Here is a 17,170-nt window from a genome sequence, read left to right on the forward strand (position 1 = left end):
TCAGAGCTACCAATTTTTAAAGTCAAGTCCTCAAATTCTCATGCTCAGGAAATAGAGTCACTTCTGCAGTATTATATTCATACCCTTGATGCATCCCACTGCAATTAACTGTATAGCTGAGAACTGGTATCAAAAATAGTTTTGACCATGCTTTCTGAAATTTCATTTTAAGAATAGCAAATATGTTCCTCTGCTTCAGAAGCAGCAAGTCAACCCAAGTGCACTTCAATACATCTGCACCCTCCCACACCCAGCTCCCAAACAAACCCAAAAGCACACACCAAACAATGCCCTAGGCACAATATTTGCTAAACAAGTCTTCAACTTTTATCATTCTGTAGCTTAAGAGAATGCATGAAGGCAATGGAAAGGAAAAAAAATTATACTGTGTTGTGTCATAGTGTGATTATTCTGCAATGGGAAGAAAAATGTCGCATCCTGCAACTGGTAACTGGTTGCACCAGATCCATTTTGCCAGTTCTCACCTGACATCCCTTGTTTAAACAGACTCATCCAGCCACCCTACCACTGCCCAGGAAAACAAAACCACACATAAGTTGCTAAATCGAGACACAGAAGAAGAAAAAAACCACACTGATTTTACCTCCCAAATCCTATCACAACTTGATAGTCTACCTATAAAACAGAGTTTATTTCTAATCGGTCAATTCTAAAAACTTCTCTGCAACTAACAACATTATGCTGTTGAGAATAAGAAAACAGGCAGAACCTACTAAGATCCACTTGTTGGGTATATTTATAGAGCTACTGTGGCAGCTTTTGTTCCTCCATGCACTGGGAATTGCTCCCAATCTTGAAGCATCAGAGCAGATAATCTGCCAGCACATTTTTCAGCACCAGAGGAAAAAAAAATTGCCAGAATCCAGCAGAATAGAACTAGCAGCTCCATTGCTACTGGACAGAGATTTAGCCAGGTACAGATTTAGCCAGAAAAGTAGCAGTGACTTCATTTTTTTCCTACATCTGTCACTAGCTAGAAGAGTAATTCTGGGGCCCAGTGTCAGGCTGACTGTAGCTCAGGAAGCCTGAAAGGGGGCATACGGTGCTGATTTGGAGGAAAGTGTCAGAATCCAAGCATTTTGAACATGACTGAGGAAAAATCTCATGCCAGAATGTGACAGTCCATAATAACACAGACACAGGTGTTTCACCTGAGGTTTTACAACTGCAACCAGCTACTCTGGGAAGACTGGTAACAGGTACCATATATATCAGGAACAGCATTTCAGGGCTTCTAATTCTGGGTCTCCTTATTTTTTAAATAGGATGCCCTAATGCTCTAAGGATATTAGGGCAAACAAGCGATTGCTGCACAAGATAGCAAGTAGTGCAGTGATTCATTGGAGGCAACTATTTACCCATTCAGGCTTCAGTGCGCCCAAGCCTGGGTACAGATTTGGACGGGTCTACCAAAAAAGCAACTCCAGCTGCTTTGCGGTGTGTGTACTGGGGCGAGGACTCCTGCTCCCTCAGGACTGTCCAGGCGCCCGGCTCCGCTCCCTGTCCCGCAGCCGGCTCCCGCAAGTCTCCTCGAACCTCCCGGCTCCGCTTTGGAACCGCGGCGAGTTGGGGCGCAGGGCAGCACCCCGGCGGGGACTGCGGTTTAAAAAACAGTGCAACTGCACGTGATGGGAATAGCCAAGGTGGCGGGAGGAACGGCACCGCTGCCTGCGCCGGGAGAGCTCGGAAAAGGTAAAAAACTACGGCAAGCCCGCCCGGGGTACCCACCATCTTACAGTCGTCCAGGGTTCTCTGGATCTGGTAGGCGCTATCGGAGCCGCTGCCCCGGCGTTCGCTGTCGCGGCCGTGCGGCGAGGTCCTGCTGCCCTGGAAGATGGAAGCGGCGGAGCGGGGGCGCTTCCTGCGCCCGCTCGGTGCAGCGCTCATGCACACGCATCCGCCGCGCGGAGCCGCCCGCGGGCGCGGGCAGCGCCTTCCCCGCCGCCGCCGCCCCGGACACGGGTGCGGGCCCGCGCCGCTCGTCGCCTCGGCCGGGCCGAAGCCGCGCCGCTCACGGCAGCGAGCGCGGCTGCTGTGGGCGATAGCCTGGCGGCTGCGGGAGAGCCCGGGGAGCGCCCTGCAGCATCGCCTCCGCTACCGCGGGGAGAGGCGGAGGGGCTGGCGCGTGCCCTCCTTTAGAAGCGTGTCAGTCCCCGCGGAACCGCCCCGCCGGTGGCATGCTCCGCCGTCCTCCTTCGCGCAGCCGGCGGGGGGAGTGCGGGGAGCGCGACCCTGCCCGCTGAGGAAGAGCGCCCATGCACCGCCCGGTGCTCCCGGCGGGGACGCCAGACCCGCCGCGTGTGGCCAGGCGCCCGCCGGGAGCGGCGCGGAAGGTTTGGAGGGGCTGGCGCCGTCAGCAGCACCGCCCCCGCGGGGCGGGAGCGCCGCGCCCGCGCCCGCCGCGCCCCGAGCCCTCCCGCGCCGTGAGGGGGCCGGGTCAGCGCCGCGACCGGCCGGGCCCGGGGAGCTGCCGCCCCGCTGGGAGCCGCCCCGGCGCGGCCCGGGAGCGTAGGGCACCGCCCGTCTCCCGTTTGCCGAAGCTCATACCGGTCTTCAAGAGGCGTGCTTAGGCGTCGCTTTTCTTTTTAAAAAAGACTTGGTTCGCTGCTCAATATTTACCAAATTTAGTCAAATGTTAGATAGTGTCCCAACGAGGGACACGAAAATGGTGGAGGATTTGGAGGGGAAGCCTTGTGAGGAGCAGCTGAGGTCACTGGTGTGTTCAGCCTGGAGAAGAAAACACTGAGGGGAGACCTCACTGTGGTCTTCAACATCCTCATGAGGGGAAGCAAAGGGGCAGGTGCCTATCCCATCGCTCTCACAACCAGTGCCAGGATTTGAGGAAATGGCATGAAGCTGAGTCTGGGGAGGTTTAGGTTGGATATCAGAAAATTTTTCACCCAGAGGGTGGTGAACGCTGGAACAGGCTTGCTAGGGAAGCGTAACAGCACCAAGCCTGACAGAGTTCAAGTGTTTGGACGACACTCCAATTCATATGGTGGGATTATTGGGGTGTCCTGCACAGGGCCAGGAGCAGATTCAGTGGTCCTGATAGGTTCCTTCCAACTCAGCATATTCTATGATACTATGACTTTCTTTCTGTCTGTAAAAATACTTCATATTTTGGGGCTCTAACAAAAAGTTTGGTGTTTGTGATGCAACAAGATTGTATTTGTTACTTGTAGGAAAGATTAAATAATAATTGAGTGGAGAAACTCTGTGCACCTGCAGTGCAGTTGCAGTTCACCAGGCTGATGCTCACAGTGCTCCCAGCCGTGGGCACAGCCCCTCCAATGCTGTGGGGCTGTGCCCCTTCTGTGTCTGCAGCTCCCTTTCCCAGGGTCTCCTGGGGATTGCACTGCCCCAGCACGAGCTATGGCCTGAGCCGGCTTCAGCTTCTGCTGGTCTTGTTCCTTTCTGTACCCAGGGAGCTATGGCTGTTTAGCTCTCTTTTGGTATAATTGTATTTATTCAGGCAGCTGAATAAGAGCTTTTTTGTGTTTTGGTAATGTTCTTGAATCCAAAGCAACATTAAACACATCACACAGAGTCACCTCCATCTTGCCAGGGAGCTTGAATATGCCATCAATGGCACTCTGGCAGCTTGAGGAGCTCTTTTCAGGCTGTACTGAACATTACTGTAACACAGACAACCTAATATCCATTTTAATGTGGATATGGCCTATGAATCTACTTTGAAACTCTCTTTAGACTTTTGCTATTTTCACAAAAATGTAAGCTACTGGATATGTGGTTGTTGGATGGATTTGCAGCACTTGCAAGTGCTGTCATCACCTTAGTTAAAGCTAAAATGACCTTGTAATTGTAACTTTACTTTTGTAAACATAATACTAGATTTTCAGCATTCTGTGCAGAAAAACTTGCAGTTTGATAGTTTTAAGGACATCACTTTATTTTCCATGGTTAAGTTAATTCTTTTATAGGAAGCAAATGCATGAAATTATTCTTCGCGCCAGAACATCGTGCAGCTACAATATAGAGAAAAGACATTTCCTAACGACAAGAAAAATATTTTTAATACTGGTAAAAAGCAAAATGAACACATCTTCTCCTCACATCTATATAGGTAAGGGAAAATAAATTTGTAAAGGGAAATTAAATATAACACTGTGCTTTACCAGTGCTAGTGTTTTATTTGTTGCTTAAGGATCATTTTAGTCAAATGTTGTAGTATTTTTTCAGTCTATTTCTAGTCTTATTAAGAGCTACTGCAATAGCAGTAATGAAAGAATGCTAATACTAAACCAAACAACAATAACAATAAATCTATCAAAGAGTCCAGCATGTTTACTTTTATGTTACCTGTCTTGGCTGAAGTTCTGGTCCCAATCAGCACCCAAGTCCCACTAGCTTTTAAGAAAGATTAGAATTTAGTTCCTGGTGATATATCTGCCCTGTATAAAGCTGAGTCACAGCTGAGTTTTGTCTGTCAGCCAGCATCTGGAACATTTTTGAAGTTCTAGTGTCTTACTTCACTTCACATGGTGTATTCAATATGTCCACATTTGGAAGTGGATATGGTGATTCTGTAATTTGTAAAACTCCATGTTTTCATAATTGTTCTGGCTGACCTCTGGAATGTGGTGAATTTGATGGTACTTCATCAGCATAACCCAGGATTATGTTGGAGAAACATATAAGTGATAAGTATCTGGAGTGACAAGTGTCATTTCAGTTTGGGATGCATAAGAAACAATGATTTTTGTAGGCATCCTGGGAATGAGGATGGGGGAAAGAGCTCCAAGCTAAGCCACCCAAGGCTGTTGCAGGGTACGCAGTGGAAGCAACAAGAAACAGCAAGGTTTGAAAATATATATCACCAGGAAACAAATGCTCTCTCTTGAAAGCAGATGCATGTATGTTGAAAACTTTCTTGAAGAGAGAGACATGATTCTTCTTGTCTGAACTAGTGTTTCTGTATCTTTTCCTTGCTCTAGCTTCATCTCCTGATGTTTAATGGATTGCAGGAAGCAGGGACTTGTTTCTCCCTCCTATGGCATCCTCTCAAGACCACAGGCAGGTGGCCTTGAAGTAAGTTCAGAAAGTGCATGGCCTGTTATAGTCAAATTCTTTGCAGCTCCATAGCTCATAATGAACCAAAAGTGTATATGCGGGCTTTTCTCTGCCTAGCCTGTATGGTAATTCCAAAACATCAACTGAGATGAATTGTTGTTTTTTTTTTTTTTAACTTGTGGGTTTCTCTTATTCCATTTTGTTGTAATCTTTGTCCATTTATTGCTCTGGTTGTTGGCTTCTGATGATATTTCTCAAGGGAGTATAGAATGTAATGGACTAGATAAGTTATGAAAGAGAGACTGAATTTCTGAGAAATGTGAGGAAATATCCGTGTAGGGGGAAAAAAAAAGGGAAAAAGATATGTAAAATTTAGGAGGAAAAAAGGCCATTTCTCTAGATACAGATACATAGAGAGAAGAGGAAAACAAGAAGATACCGGATACTGAAGAAAAAATTAGAAAGTATTTCTGCATGATCTTCATAAGACAGAAAAATAAACTAGAAGTTTTAGAGTTAAATTGAAAATGAAAACAAAAAATTATACACTTTTCTACATTTCTATGAAATTTTTATTTTTAAAGAAATTCTGTCTTTCTAAAGACATTTAAGACAGTGCACAGATTTATACTCTGAAAATGGGGGTGAGATCAGTGTCTGGAGATAAAGCACTTGATTTTTGCACCAGGCTTCCTATGGAGTAAAACTGTTTAACTATCACAAATAAAAATTTAATAATATATAATAATTCATTTGAAAATCACCACTTTAATGGCCATTTCGTTTTCATAAATAATTTCATAAGACTGGGGAGTTAGGGAAAGGAGTGCCACAAGAGGGACTATTCCATACTTACTCCATAAAGTCTTTTATGTATTCCTGACTTCGGAGGTCCTCCAGCAGACACAGCTCCCAGCACTCTTTCTCTTTAGCCTGTGCTCAGTGCAATGCTTATCAAGTAAAGTTATTTTGTAGCAAAGTTTACAAACGTTAGTGTATTTTCAGTAGTACTACTTTAATAGCAAGATATAGAAAAATATATTATTCAGTTCCTTTAGAAGTGTGTGTTTTTTGACTACAGGTGCATTTTGAATCTAAAAACAATTTATATAGATGCCCTTCAAATCAAAGAAACGTATTTGTGTTGATAAATTTATAATCAGTCAATTCCACAAACACAGTCTGTCGTTTAACTTGTGAAGAGGACAGGAACACTTTCCTAAGTTCTGTAGTCTTAGAAGTCTCAATAATTTCTAAGTTAACTTAGGAAGCTTATGTCCATGCAGTGTATTATCAGTGGAGATGCTGAGGAAAAGGCTTACTTTGCTTGCTGTCAAATTTTTATAAAATGTAATCACCAGGGAGACTGTAGCTGTCAGCTCAGTACAGGCATGTTGCTCTTGGTTAGGAATGCATGAAACAACATGCTTAAGCTAGCAAAAATGTAAAAATGGCTACGTCTGCTTTACTTGCCTTCTCTGTAAGTGTTGCAAAAGATTGTTCATAATATTTAAGTCATGCCTTCAGGATTCTAGAAATTATTATGGTAAGATATTTGGCACTTAATAACTATTGCATTCTTTAAACCAGAAAATGAAAGAAATTCAAAATGGGATAATCCACGATATGTTCCCATCTTCTCTAGTTCTTTACCACTTATATTTACATATGTAATTCCAACATGAGCTTACACTGTAAGAACAGTCTGTGGGAAAATATCTGTGGGAACACTCAGGAAGGTAACCAATTAAATTTTTCAAATTTATCTGCATTTGCCCAGCACTATATAGGATTTAATTACAAGGAGGTCTAAGAAAAAGGCCCATAGAACCAGATACCTTTTGCTTTCACCTCTATATTTTTTTAAAAACACAGTATCATTAATAACATATTGTCTCTTATTAATAGGGTGCAAAAAAGCCTTCTTTAAAAACCCAAACATTAGCACAGAAAATGTTCAAACTACAGAAAGGAAAAATCATTTCTGAAATGAAAGAGGTTAAGATGAGTTTCTCATTATGAAATTATGAAAGCAAATTATTTACTTTTAGCTCTAGTGTAGTCAATGCAATAGAGAATGACTATAAATAATGTAGACGATGCAATAAATTAATACATTTTTGCCTTAATATTACCTACTTTTTTATTGTCATAGAAAATCTGACATAAAAACAAAGCCACCCAAGAAATGGAAGATAAAAGAGACCACTAATCTTCCTGTAAAAGTCTTTAAAAATCCAAGAAAAAATATCTTTAGTGTCATAACACACAAAGCCCAAAATTATTAAAAGATATGTGTAAGAACTAACAATTAAAAGCTAAGTTTAATGATATTATTAAAATCCCTTAAGAGTCACAACTCTCATGACAATTTAATAAAAGACTGCAGAATAAAATATTTTAATAAAGTCTTACAATGAATCTGTACATTATTAATCGACTGAAGATTAAACTCAAAGTGAAAGATTACTGTTATTAAAGAAGAATAGAAAGAGATATGAAAAAGAAAACACAATGGATTTGTGAGGAGCTGTTAGAGCGAGACTAAGAGAATAGAGCTTTAGGCAAATGGATGTTTAAGTAATTAAAGTCTTTAGATGTATCAGTGCTCTACTACTTAGAAAATGCAATGTTTGGTATATAGTGGTCTAGAGAGTGCTTGATGAATACAATAAGAGAAATATGTGGGGTTTGTGTTTTTATATTAAGTGTATAAACTGCAGTAATTTATGCATTCAGGGAACATATACTTAATTCAAAAAATTAAGTATGGTCTTTTGAGAATCTGAGAGTATAAATACCAGACCCAAATACTTTTCTTCTTGCTTATGTCTACAGGAAAAAAGCCTGGATCAATACAGAGGTCCTCTACTGCATCTTCAGAAACATTATAAAAAGTCCTGTACTTTATAAAAGTGGAAGAGATGGCAAAATTTGTGCTCATTGTCATGTCCATGGCTATTCTGTAGTGGTTTCTAGAAATAAAAGGCCTATACAAAATCTCTGGTTTATTCAGTGTGAGAAATGGTCTTACCACTGTCTGCCCTACCTCCTGGTCACACAATCCCAGAGCTCAGGAATGGAACAGCACACAGCATAAACTATGCCTACAAGAGGAAGCTTGCAGGTAGGCTACATGTTTACATTTTTAAAATAAATAGTAGTTTTATAAATTTTTTACTGTTCTCTTTCAAGATTTTTAAAAGTAAAAGTCAAATAACGTTTAAAAAAGGACGTATATTTTCAGATAACAAAAGTCAAGGATAGTAAAACTTTGCTACTGTATCTAATGTAAATATAGCACAAGAATTGTACTGTTACAGGGAATAATCCAAATGTATGTAATGTCTCAGAGAAAGTGATCTAATGAAAGTCTGGACACTAAATCAGACTGGACACTCAGGCTTAGTAACTTTGACAAATTTCTATTTATGTTATGCGAAGATGAGACTACAACTCAAAATAGGTAAACTCATTGGAAGCAACAGTGCTCTGAAATCTTTTCTACTTGTCATCTGAATTTAGCCTTGTGAAACAGCCTTTACGGTTCAGTTTGTATCTCTACTCCTCTGCTCTTCCTAATAACTATTCACTAGCTACATTTTAAAGATCTTGTAGCCCTACAAACTAATATTTTACATCAATTTCAGTTATTCTGTCATGTTTGTTACCTGGTTGGAAGAGGTTTTGAAGTGATCATTACTCAACTTTGGAATTAATGTGTTATTGAAATGAACAGAAATGGGTCAGATCCTGTTAAGAACTATCATCTGGACTGTTACACTGCTAGTTAAATACCCATTTGAAAGATTTGTTTTAATAATCATATTTTCATAATTTCTTTAAATGAAAGCTTAGATCTCATGGGAAATGATGCTCTTTCCATGTAAGTGTCATTATGGCACACCACCATAACTTAATCTTAGTTCATTTTTACATGAAAAAGCAGTTTGGATTGAATCAACTGACCAGTGGGGATTCCACGGGGGAAAGCTGAGCTCTTTTTGGCCTTGTTGTTCTAAGTAACTGCCCTCAAATCAAGACTTTCTTGATGAGAATACATATTGCCAAATGCTTTTGTTGTACTTGTCCTTAATCAGTCATGAATTGTCTTTTATTAAGCTCATCAACCAACAGAATTGACATTTTTTTAATACATGGGTAAAATTTTCAACACGCGGAGCAAAACCTGTAATTGTTCTTGATGAACACCATATATTTCTGAGAATCTGGCTGTGCATTGTGACATACAAGGACAGTAATGGGGACTTTTCTTTCTTGTTTGCCTGACTTTGAGATATTACATTATTCTTTCAAAAATCTAGAAAAACTTTGAGGGCCAATGATGGTATTGCCTGGTGTTATTCCAATGACATTCACTTGAAGCAGGGAGAATTTTAAGGAAGACTAGAACTGAATAAACTAGGGAATTTCAGAAAAATACAATATGAAAATGAAATAAAATTTAAAAAAACTCAACCCCAGCCAACCAACCAAAAAACCCCAAACCAACAACAACAAAAAAACCCACCCAATCCAAAACAAACAAACCCAAACCATACATATCATCCATGTGAAAGCAAATAAAAGATTCTCTCTATGGCCCCCCTCCACATTATATTAGTATGGTGAAATGGTGGCTTCTGAGAAATACTCTCCAATACTCCAGAATTTCCAGTTGTGTTGCTTCATTATATGCACAAGTCTCCAAACTTTACTCAGTTGAAGATTGCTTATATTTTATCCCTTTACCTATGTAGAAAGGTTGTTAGTCATTATTGGGAGTGTGCTGGTTTGCTGGTGTAGGCTTCTGGATTTACCTTTGTGGTTGGTTATTGAGATGTGGAGAAATTTGTAATGAGAAAAGCATCCTTCTGTTTGTGTTGGCAGGTGCATTTCTTGGAAACTGAGAAACATGTGGATGAAGGCTCTGCCTGGCAACTTCTTTCTCCTCTAATTCCTCCTTCTCCTTTCTTCTTTGCAGGTGATGGAAACAAAAAGAACCCTTTCTAATAATTCTTCATTGAGCTTTGTATGATAATGAATTAAATATCCCTGTAAGAATCAAGGAGTTATTAAACACAAGTATGAGTTCAGAAGAGGTAGGGTTTAGGGAGACATACTCACTAAGACCAATGTTTCTGACAATGTATTTCAAAGGAGAAAAAAGAAAAAGCAAAGCATCTTAAGCTTGAATGAGTCTTCCTTAGATTGGGAAAAGGACATAGCATATGGGAGGACCTGAAGTGATTCAGAAACATATAGCACATGCTTTTCTTGAAATTTGTTTTTAAAATCCTGAATGAGGCTGTTGTGCTGTCAGTAAAGAGCTAAAGATCTGAGAATGTATGACTATTCTTCTGAAAATATAGGACTGAATTACTGTATAGAGGCAAAGAATTAAGTCCTTGGTTCCAATATTATTTTATGGACTTGCATTTTCTTTGTTTTGTCTTTTTTGTCTGTTCTTTTTAACTTTGTCCTTTTGTTTCTTTGCTTTATGTTCTTCACAGTTTATGTCATATATTTTTAATTGGCCTGTTCTCATCTTCTTTTTTTTCACGTATTCTTGCATTATCCTTCCATTAAATGTTTTGTACTTATTTTTCTGGTTTTGTTTCTCACTCATTTCTCTGTTTTCCATACTTACATTTGTTTTTTCTGCGTGATCAAAGAACAGTTTTGTATTTTGTTCTTTTAGATAACAAGGGAAACTATAGTTTTGAGATTAGCACATCACACCTCCAAGTATGAGCAAATTTCAAAGCTTACCCTACACAGGCTAAAACTTATGATGAGAGAGGAAGATTTATTATACAAATTAACTTTAAAAATTACATTAAAAATTCATATATAAACCCAGACTACACTACATGACAGACTAATGGGACCAGAATCCTAGTCCTGTCTTTGTTCACCACAGGTAACCACAGAAGACTGGAGAAATCCAGTGAACTATATGCTACGTATATGTAGGATCTATATAATATAGGTTAATATTTGCCTATATATTATTTCTTTGCCTTGTCTCTGGGGAGAGCTACAGTTAAGGGAGGAAAAAACAGTTCAAACAACAGCTCCATATGTAATCAGTGGGTTACTCTTAACACAGGCTAATGTGAGTGGGGCTCAGCAGATGCCTGCTGAGAGTCCAGCTCTCAGTGTTCAGTGTTTTCCATGTTCCCCAGATGGTGGTGATGGGAATTTACTTATTAATTTAGATGGCACAAATGTGAAAGGACAGCTGCTGGAACTCAGCTGAGAATTCATTGTGATCCTGACAAGTTGAAGATACCATCTTAAAAAAAGTTGTGAAATCTTGTAAGGGAATGTTTAAGTTTCTGCACTTTGGTAGAAGTTATTCATCAAGGGGTAGGTAAAGCCCTGCAGAAAAAGAGAAAATTCATATATTGCCTGTAACCTTTTTCTATTTTACCTTCCATTTCTATTTATAGAACACCTGCTATTGACATTTGAAAGAGAATATAGTGTTCTAAACATTCTGATCTGTTTTGTTTGTAAATATTTTCAGTTATTTTGAGGAAATGCCAAATGAAATCTTTACCAAAACATCAATCAAAAGGATGCTAAAAGTACAGATAAGCAGCATGAAGAGTATGACAAATGGCCCTGGTGGGTTTGTTGTTGTTGTTGTTGTTGTTCTTGTAGACTTGCAATTGATTCCCTCAATCCACTTACTGGTTTTAGATTCCCTGAATGCACATACTGGTTTTAGAGAGATGGGTTAAATTCATCAGCTTTATGTGTAGCAACAGCACATGATTCCTGCGATGTACTTACCATTTGCTGTCTTCAGTAAGGAAATCTAAGTTGAATTTCATAATACCTGTGGTTTGTTGGTTTATTCCAGGTGTGTGGCTTCATCTGTAGCTTTCGTAAGTTGTCTCAAACATAACCTTATATTCTTACCTTTAATGCAGTCTATGGTATTTTCTGTGTCAATACAGCCTAATTACTTCACATGATGGGTAGAAAATATATTGTTTTTAACTAGTGGTCTCTCAAAATAGCCCTTGTCACAGCAGGACAAGCATACAAGTTGTACAGTAGCAGCATCTTGGTAGCTCTTCCATTTCTCAGGAACAATTACTTCAGGGAAGACATAAATCCAAGACCATTTGAATCTATCTAAGATTTTTGCTTTGGCCTATAATCTTCTTTGAAATTAACAAGCAAACCATATAAAGTGTGCCTTTGTGCAGAAATGCTTTTTAATAAACAGAGTAATTAAGTCTTAGTTGTAACAGACTTTGCTTTAATTGTAGGCAGAAAGTGTTCAGATTCACAAATGAGAATGTGACAAATAGTAACCAACAGAACTGGCTGTTGAGAACAGCAGTGCAGTAACCCAGGAAATGATAAAGCATAAGTTAGTTTGTTTGGCAATGACATACATAAGTAAACCGGCCTTTAGATTTGTGAAACACAAAAGTCCATGTCAATAATACCGGGACAGGCTCCCCTGGGAAGTGGTCGCAACATCAAGCCTGACAGTTCAAGAAGTGCTTCAACAATGCTGCCAGGCATGGGTGTGACTCTTGGGGTTTCCTGTGCAGGGCCAGGAGCTGGGATCAGTTATCCTGATGGATCCCTTCCAACTCAGCACATTATATGATTCTATGCATACTGGGCCACAAAGCAGCTCCATATCCTTGGATGTAGAGTTTTATAAGATCTATACCTTGACTTCTTATCTGAGCATGAATTTAGGTGGTGGGAAGCCCTAAGTACTCCTATATTCTGTATTATTCTAGTTGCAAGTAACTGTACTGGGATTCTCCTGCTTTTTTAAAGCAGTTTATATTTATTTTTAGCAGGAATATTTGAATTAGTTTACCTGTCTATCTTGGAATGAGATCTGTACTGTCTCCTAATACAACTTGACTTACTTCAGTAAACTTGGACCACAGAGGAATGTAGTCTATTATTTATGTATTTTTTCAGTTTAATAATTAATGGAACATTATGCAAGTGGTTTTATGAATTGATTACCCTTAAAAACCACAGAATCATAGAATATCCTGAGCTGAAAGGGGCCCACAAGATCTCATAATGATCACTGAGTCCAACTCCTGACCCTACACAAAACAACCCCAAAAATCACACCTTGTGTGATCATGCCTGAGAGGCTTGCCAAATGCTTCTTAAGTTCTGGCAGGTTTGTTGATGTGACCACTACCCTGAGGAGCCTGTTCCACTGCTTGAACATCCCCTGGATGAAGAACCTTTTCCTGATATCTAACCTAAACCTCTCCTGACACAGCTTGATGACATTCCCTCAGGTCCTGTCACAGCTTGCCAGAGATAAGAGATCAGTGCCTGCCCCTCCTCTTCCCCTCAGCAGGAAGTTGTGACTGCAATGGTGTCTCCCCTCAGTCTCCTCCAGGCTGAACAGACCAAGTGACCTCAGCCACTCCTCATCCTGCTTCCCCTCAGTGCCCTTCACCCCTCCATGCCCTCGCTGGACACTCTCCAGTGCTGTCCTTCTTACACTGGAGCACCCAGAGCTGCCCCCAGCACTGGAGGTGAGGCTGCCCCAGTGCAGAGCAGAGCAGGACAATCCCCTCCCTTGCCTGGCTGGTGATGCTGTCCCTGATGCCCCACAGGACACGGGTTGCCCTCCTGGCTGCCAGGGCACTGCTGGCTCATGTTCAGCTTGCCATCAGCTTGCCCAGGGCTCCTTTCCATGGCACTGCTCTCCAGCCTCTCATTCCCAGTCTGTCTGTACATCCAGGGTTGTCCCATCCCAAGTGCAGAACCTGGTCCATGTCCTTGGTAAACTTCATATGGTTTGTGATCACCCAGCCAACATCACATCAATTGAGTCTTAAGCTCAACTATGAAAATGAGATTCAGAAATCTTGCAATTTATGCAGTTTGATTCTAAATTATTACTTTATCTGCATAATATATGAAAGCAGATAGTAAAAATCAGTATCCTGTCTGTTACTTGCTGACTTGTTGAGAGAATTTGTTGATAAGAGCATATGAATTATATGGCATAGGAATTATGTGAATAGTATATGAATTAATAGGAGGAAATTTATTCTTGACAGTTACTCATTAAACAGTTGGAGACTGTTATTTGGCAGAGTAAAAGAATACAGCTTCCAATAACATTCTGTTTTATAGATGAAGGGACTTTCTAATTGAAAGGTTAACATTTATAAGGATTTCTTTTTATATAATTATGTATTAGTAGCACATAATCCAATCCCTAGACCTTTTTACTTTAATTACCTATGTGGTTATTGCTCTTGAGTTTCATTGTGCATTCTTACTGTGAATAAAATATTTCTTACAAAATATCACTTTAAAATAATCGAATTTCTCTGATATACAGCACTCATACCATTCACAGTCTACCACAGGTACATTCCTATAAGACCCATGCCTAAAACATACTGGACTAGCATGTCAAATGCTCTATACAGAGAATTATATCTCTCACAGATATTAGAGAGTCTCAGAGGGGCCTCTGGAGAACACAAGACAGTTTAAATTAGATCATTGGTACTCACAAGGGATGCTAAAAACCACCAAGCATTACAGTAAAACTTTGAGATTGTTAGATTGATTGTGAAGTTGTCAGCAGTTCCTGATCTTAAACCTGCAGAAGTGTTTCTGCTGTTTACCACAGGTGAGTTTGTTTTGAACCTTTAACTGGGAGAATAGTTAAGAAAATTGCTCAGGAAATGCTCGTGGGTGAGGATGGTTCCCAGAATGGATTTAAGCACCAAGCTACAATCTGTTAATTTGATGTACGTGACTATGTGCTGTTTTCATATATTCTCAATTCTTCAGTCTTCTCTATAGGAGTCATTAACATAATTAGAATCCTTTTACCTTCCTTTTGAAGAGGAAGCATGAAACAAACAAACAAAAAAAAAGGATGATTTTGACTTTTCAAAGCTCATAAGTAAAATCCCACGTACTCTTTGCAGGTCAAAACCGATTCCCCGCATGAGAACAAATTCCCCTAGTTCATTCATCTTCCAAGTTGTCTCTTGCCATTCAATCAGTCTTTCTTCCTAAGTACAATGATAGATAAAACTTTATTTTTTACTCTTGGGGAAATACCTTGGATTTATCATTTTACAGCAGGTCTTCATCACTTCTACTGTCTACTATTATTACGTGCATGGGATCAAAAAAGAAATGCTAGACTGGAATTCCCCCCTGCTTAGATAAACTTGAACTTGAGTGATGTACTTTGTGGCTTTGCTGGTTTTGCTAAATTTCTCAAAAGCAGGAGCATAAGCTAGGTGGCTTCAGAAATGTTGGCACTAATTAGGGGCAAAACTAATGATGCTTTGTATGGCTATTCAGATTTATGGGACTAAAGAGATACTACATATTTTTCATGGTTTTGTATTTCTGCTGAAACTTACAAAATGAATCTATTTTTTAAAAAAAATATTTCTCCAATTAAGGAATGTTTGCTGTAAATGTGTATATTGAAAATCTTATTATTCATCATCCTTTTGAAGTAGTCCTTTGCTCAGCTGATAGAGAACTAGATGGTCATCAACACTGTGAGAGTAGAAAGCATTTTAGGAAGTTCTATAGCCAGCATCATACTAGAAGGTGCTTATGCTGATATAGCAGTAACTACTTCAGGTCATCATTTAAAACATTTTTAGAAATCTAAAATCTTCTGAATATATTAATATTTAACTTTAGAAATGGGTCTTAATGATTTAGTTTGGAGCAGTTCTTCCAAAATATCTGAGTAAGAGCAAATCCAGAAGTCAGGGACTTGTAACACAAAAGGAAGCATTAAAATATAGTTCTATTAAAAGAAACCTCTGAAGAAATTAGGGATTTAAAATTAGCAAAAAAAAAAAGAAAAACTTAATGTTTTGTCTATCAATATGTATACTGAAAATATCAGCATGTTAACACATGAACTAATCACATAGGCTAACTGCTACAGGTTATTACTGAAGTACAACAATATATTGGTATAAATCAACACATAGTCTTACAATAAATAATTTAAAAATTGGTCTATATAGGTTATAGTGTATTGGTGAGTCTTATAAGTTAAATATCTACTTTTCTGTACATCTCTATGTGGGGGTTTTTTGGTGTTTTTTTGTTGTTGGTGGGGGGGGTTGTTTGGTTGGTTTTGGATTTCTTTTTCTTTTGTTTTGTTATGTTTTTTTCTTGTTTTCTCTTATTTTTTTCCATTTTAAAATACACATCTAAGACAGAAATCAAGCACATGGTCTCTGTAGAACAAATATGGTCAGAATTAAGAATTATGCTAGGTAAAAGTACAGCAGTAATGTAATGAGTCAAAAATCTTGGTAAAATCCTGATCTGGTCTTAAAAGACCAGAATTATTTCCATTACTCAATCAAATAAGAAGCAATTTGAGAATAAATTTCCCACATTTTTATGTGCTTGAACTGAATCTGCAGGACAATTGTAATTGCCAAACATGCTTGAAACCAAAATGCTACCAAACTATTTAAAAAATGAAATTATCAACAAATCTTCATATACAATATTTTTGGATGGTATTTCTATCTCTAATTACCTCTTCTTCTTAGCTAATTACTCTCTTTATATCATTTTTATTGTGGAATTATGATTGAGATTTGGCTTGTCCACGTTCCCACGTGTGCAAAATTTTACAAAATCAAACAACACGTTTTTTAATAAAAAGTCATTAACTCAAGATGCTTGCCTAATTTTCTAAGGCTATTTCCTGCACATGAATATGTGTATACATCTTTGTGGTATTGACTCCTATATCACTGTAAATTGAACAGCTTTTTAATACACATTGCCTCTCATTTAGGATAACCTCAAACTACAGCTGACTTGATATCTTTCAACAAGATAATGTATTATTTAGCCAAATATTTATGGAAGAACGATCTTACTAGAAATTTCATAATTATCTGTTTTGATTTTGTACATACCCTTTGTTTAAACTGAGTATAACCTGCCAAAGATTTTGCAATGTATGTTCTTTTTGCTATATTCACTGTTTTAGATCCCCTGCTAAGAGTTGGAAATCCAGTGAAGAAAAGTATTGGAAGTTTTTTAAAAGGTGTTTTACTGATACTGAGCTCTTGACGGA

General features: G+C 39.1%; 1 protein-coding gene and 1 long non-coding RNA gene across 2 annotated transcripts in view; one reads left to right on the plus strand and one right to left on the minus strand.

Moving 5' to 3' along the window:
* RGS7BP (regulator of G protein signaling 7 binding protein) overlaps nt 1–2,413 on the minus strand; it is a 34,916-nt gene extending 32,503 nt beyond the window's left edge. The window contains exon 1 of the mRNA XM_054651539.2: nt 1,750–2,413. Coding sequence (XP_054507514.1) covers nt 1,750–1,908 — 159 coding nt within the window. The 5' untranslated portion in view covers nt 1,909–2,413. The remainder of the gene's footprint in view (nt 1–1,749) is intronic.
* Nucleotides 1,500–8,282, plus strand: LOC143691967 (uncharacterized). The gene is made up of 3 exons (XR_013179788.1): nt 1,500–1,713; nt 4,980–5,073; nt 7,894–8,282. It is a non-coding gene; the product is annotated as an uncharacterized LOC143691967 (long non-coding RNA).
* Nucleotides 8,283–17,170: the final 8,888 nt, after the last annotated feature.

Source organism: Agelaius phoeniceus, chromosome Z, assembly GCF_051311805.1.
Source record: "Agelaius phoeniceus isolate bAgePho1 chromosome Z, bAgePho1.hap1, whole genome shotgun sequence".
NCBI classification, from domain to species: Eukaryota; Metazoa; Chordata; class Aves; order Passeriformes; family Icteridae; genus Agelaius; species Agelaius phoeniceus.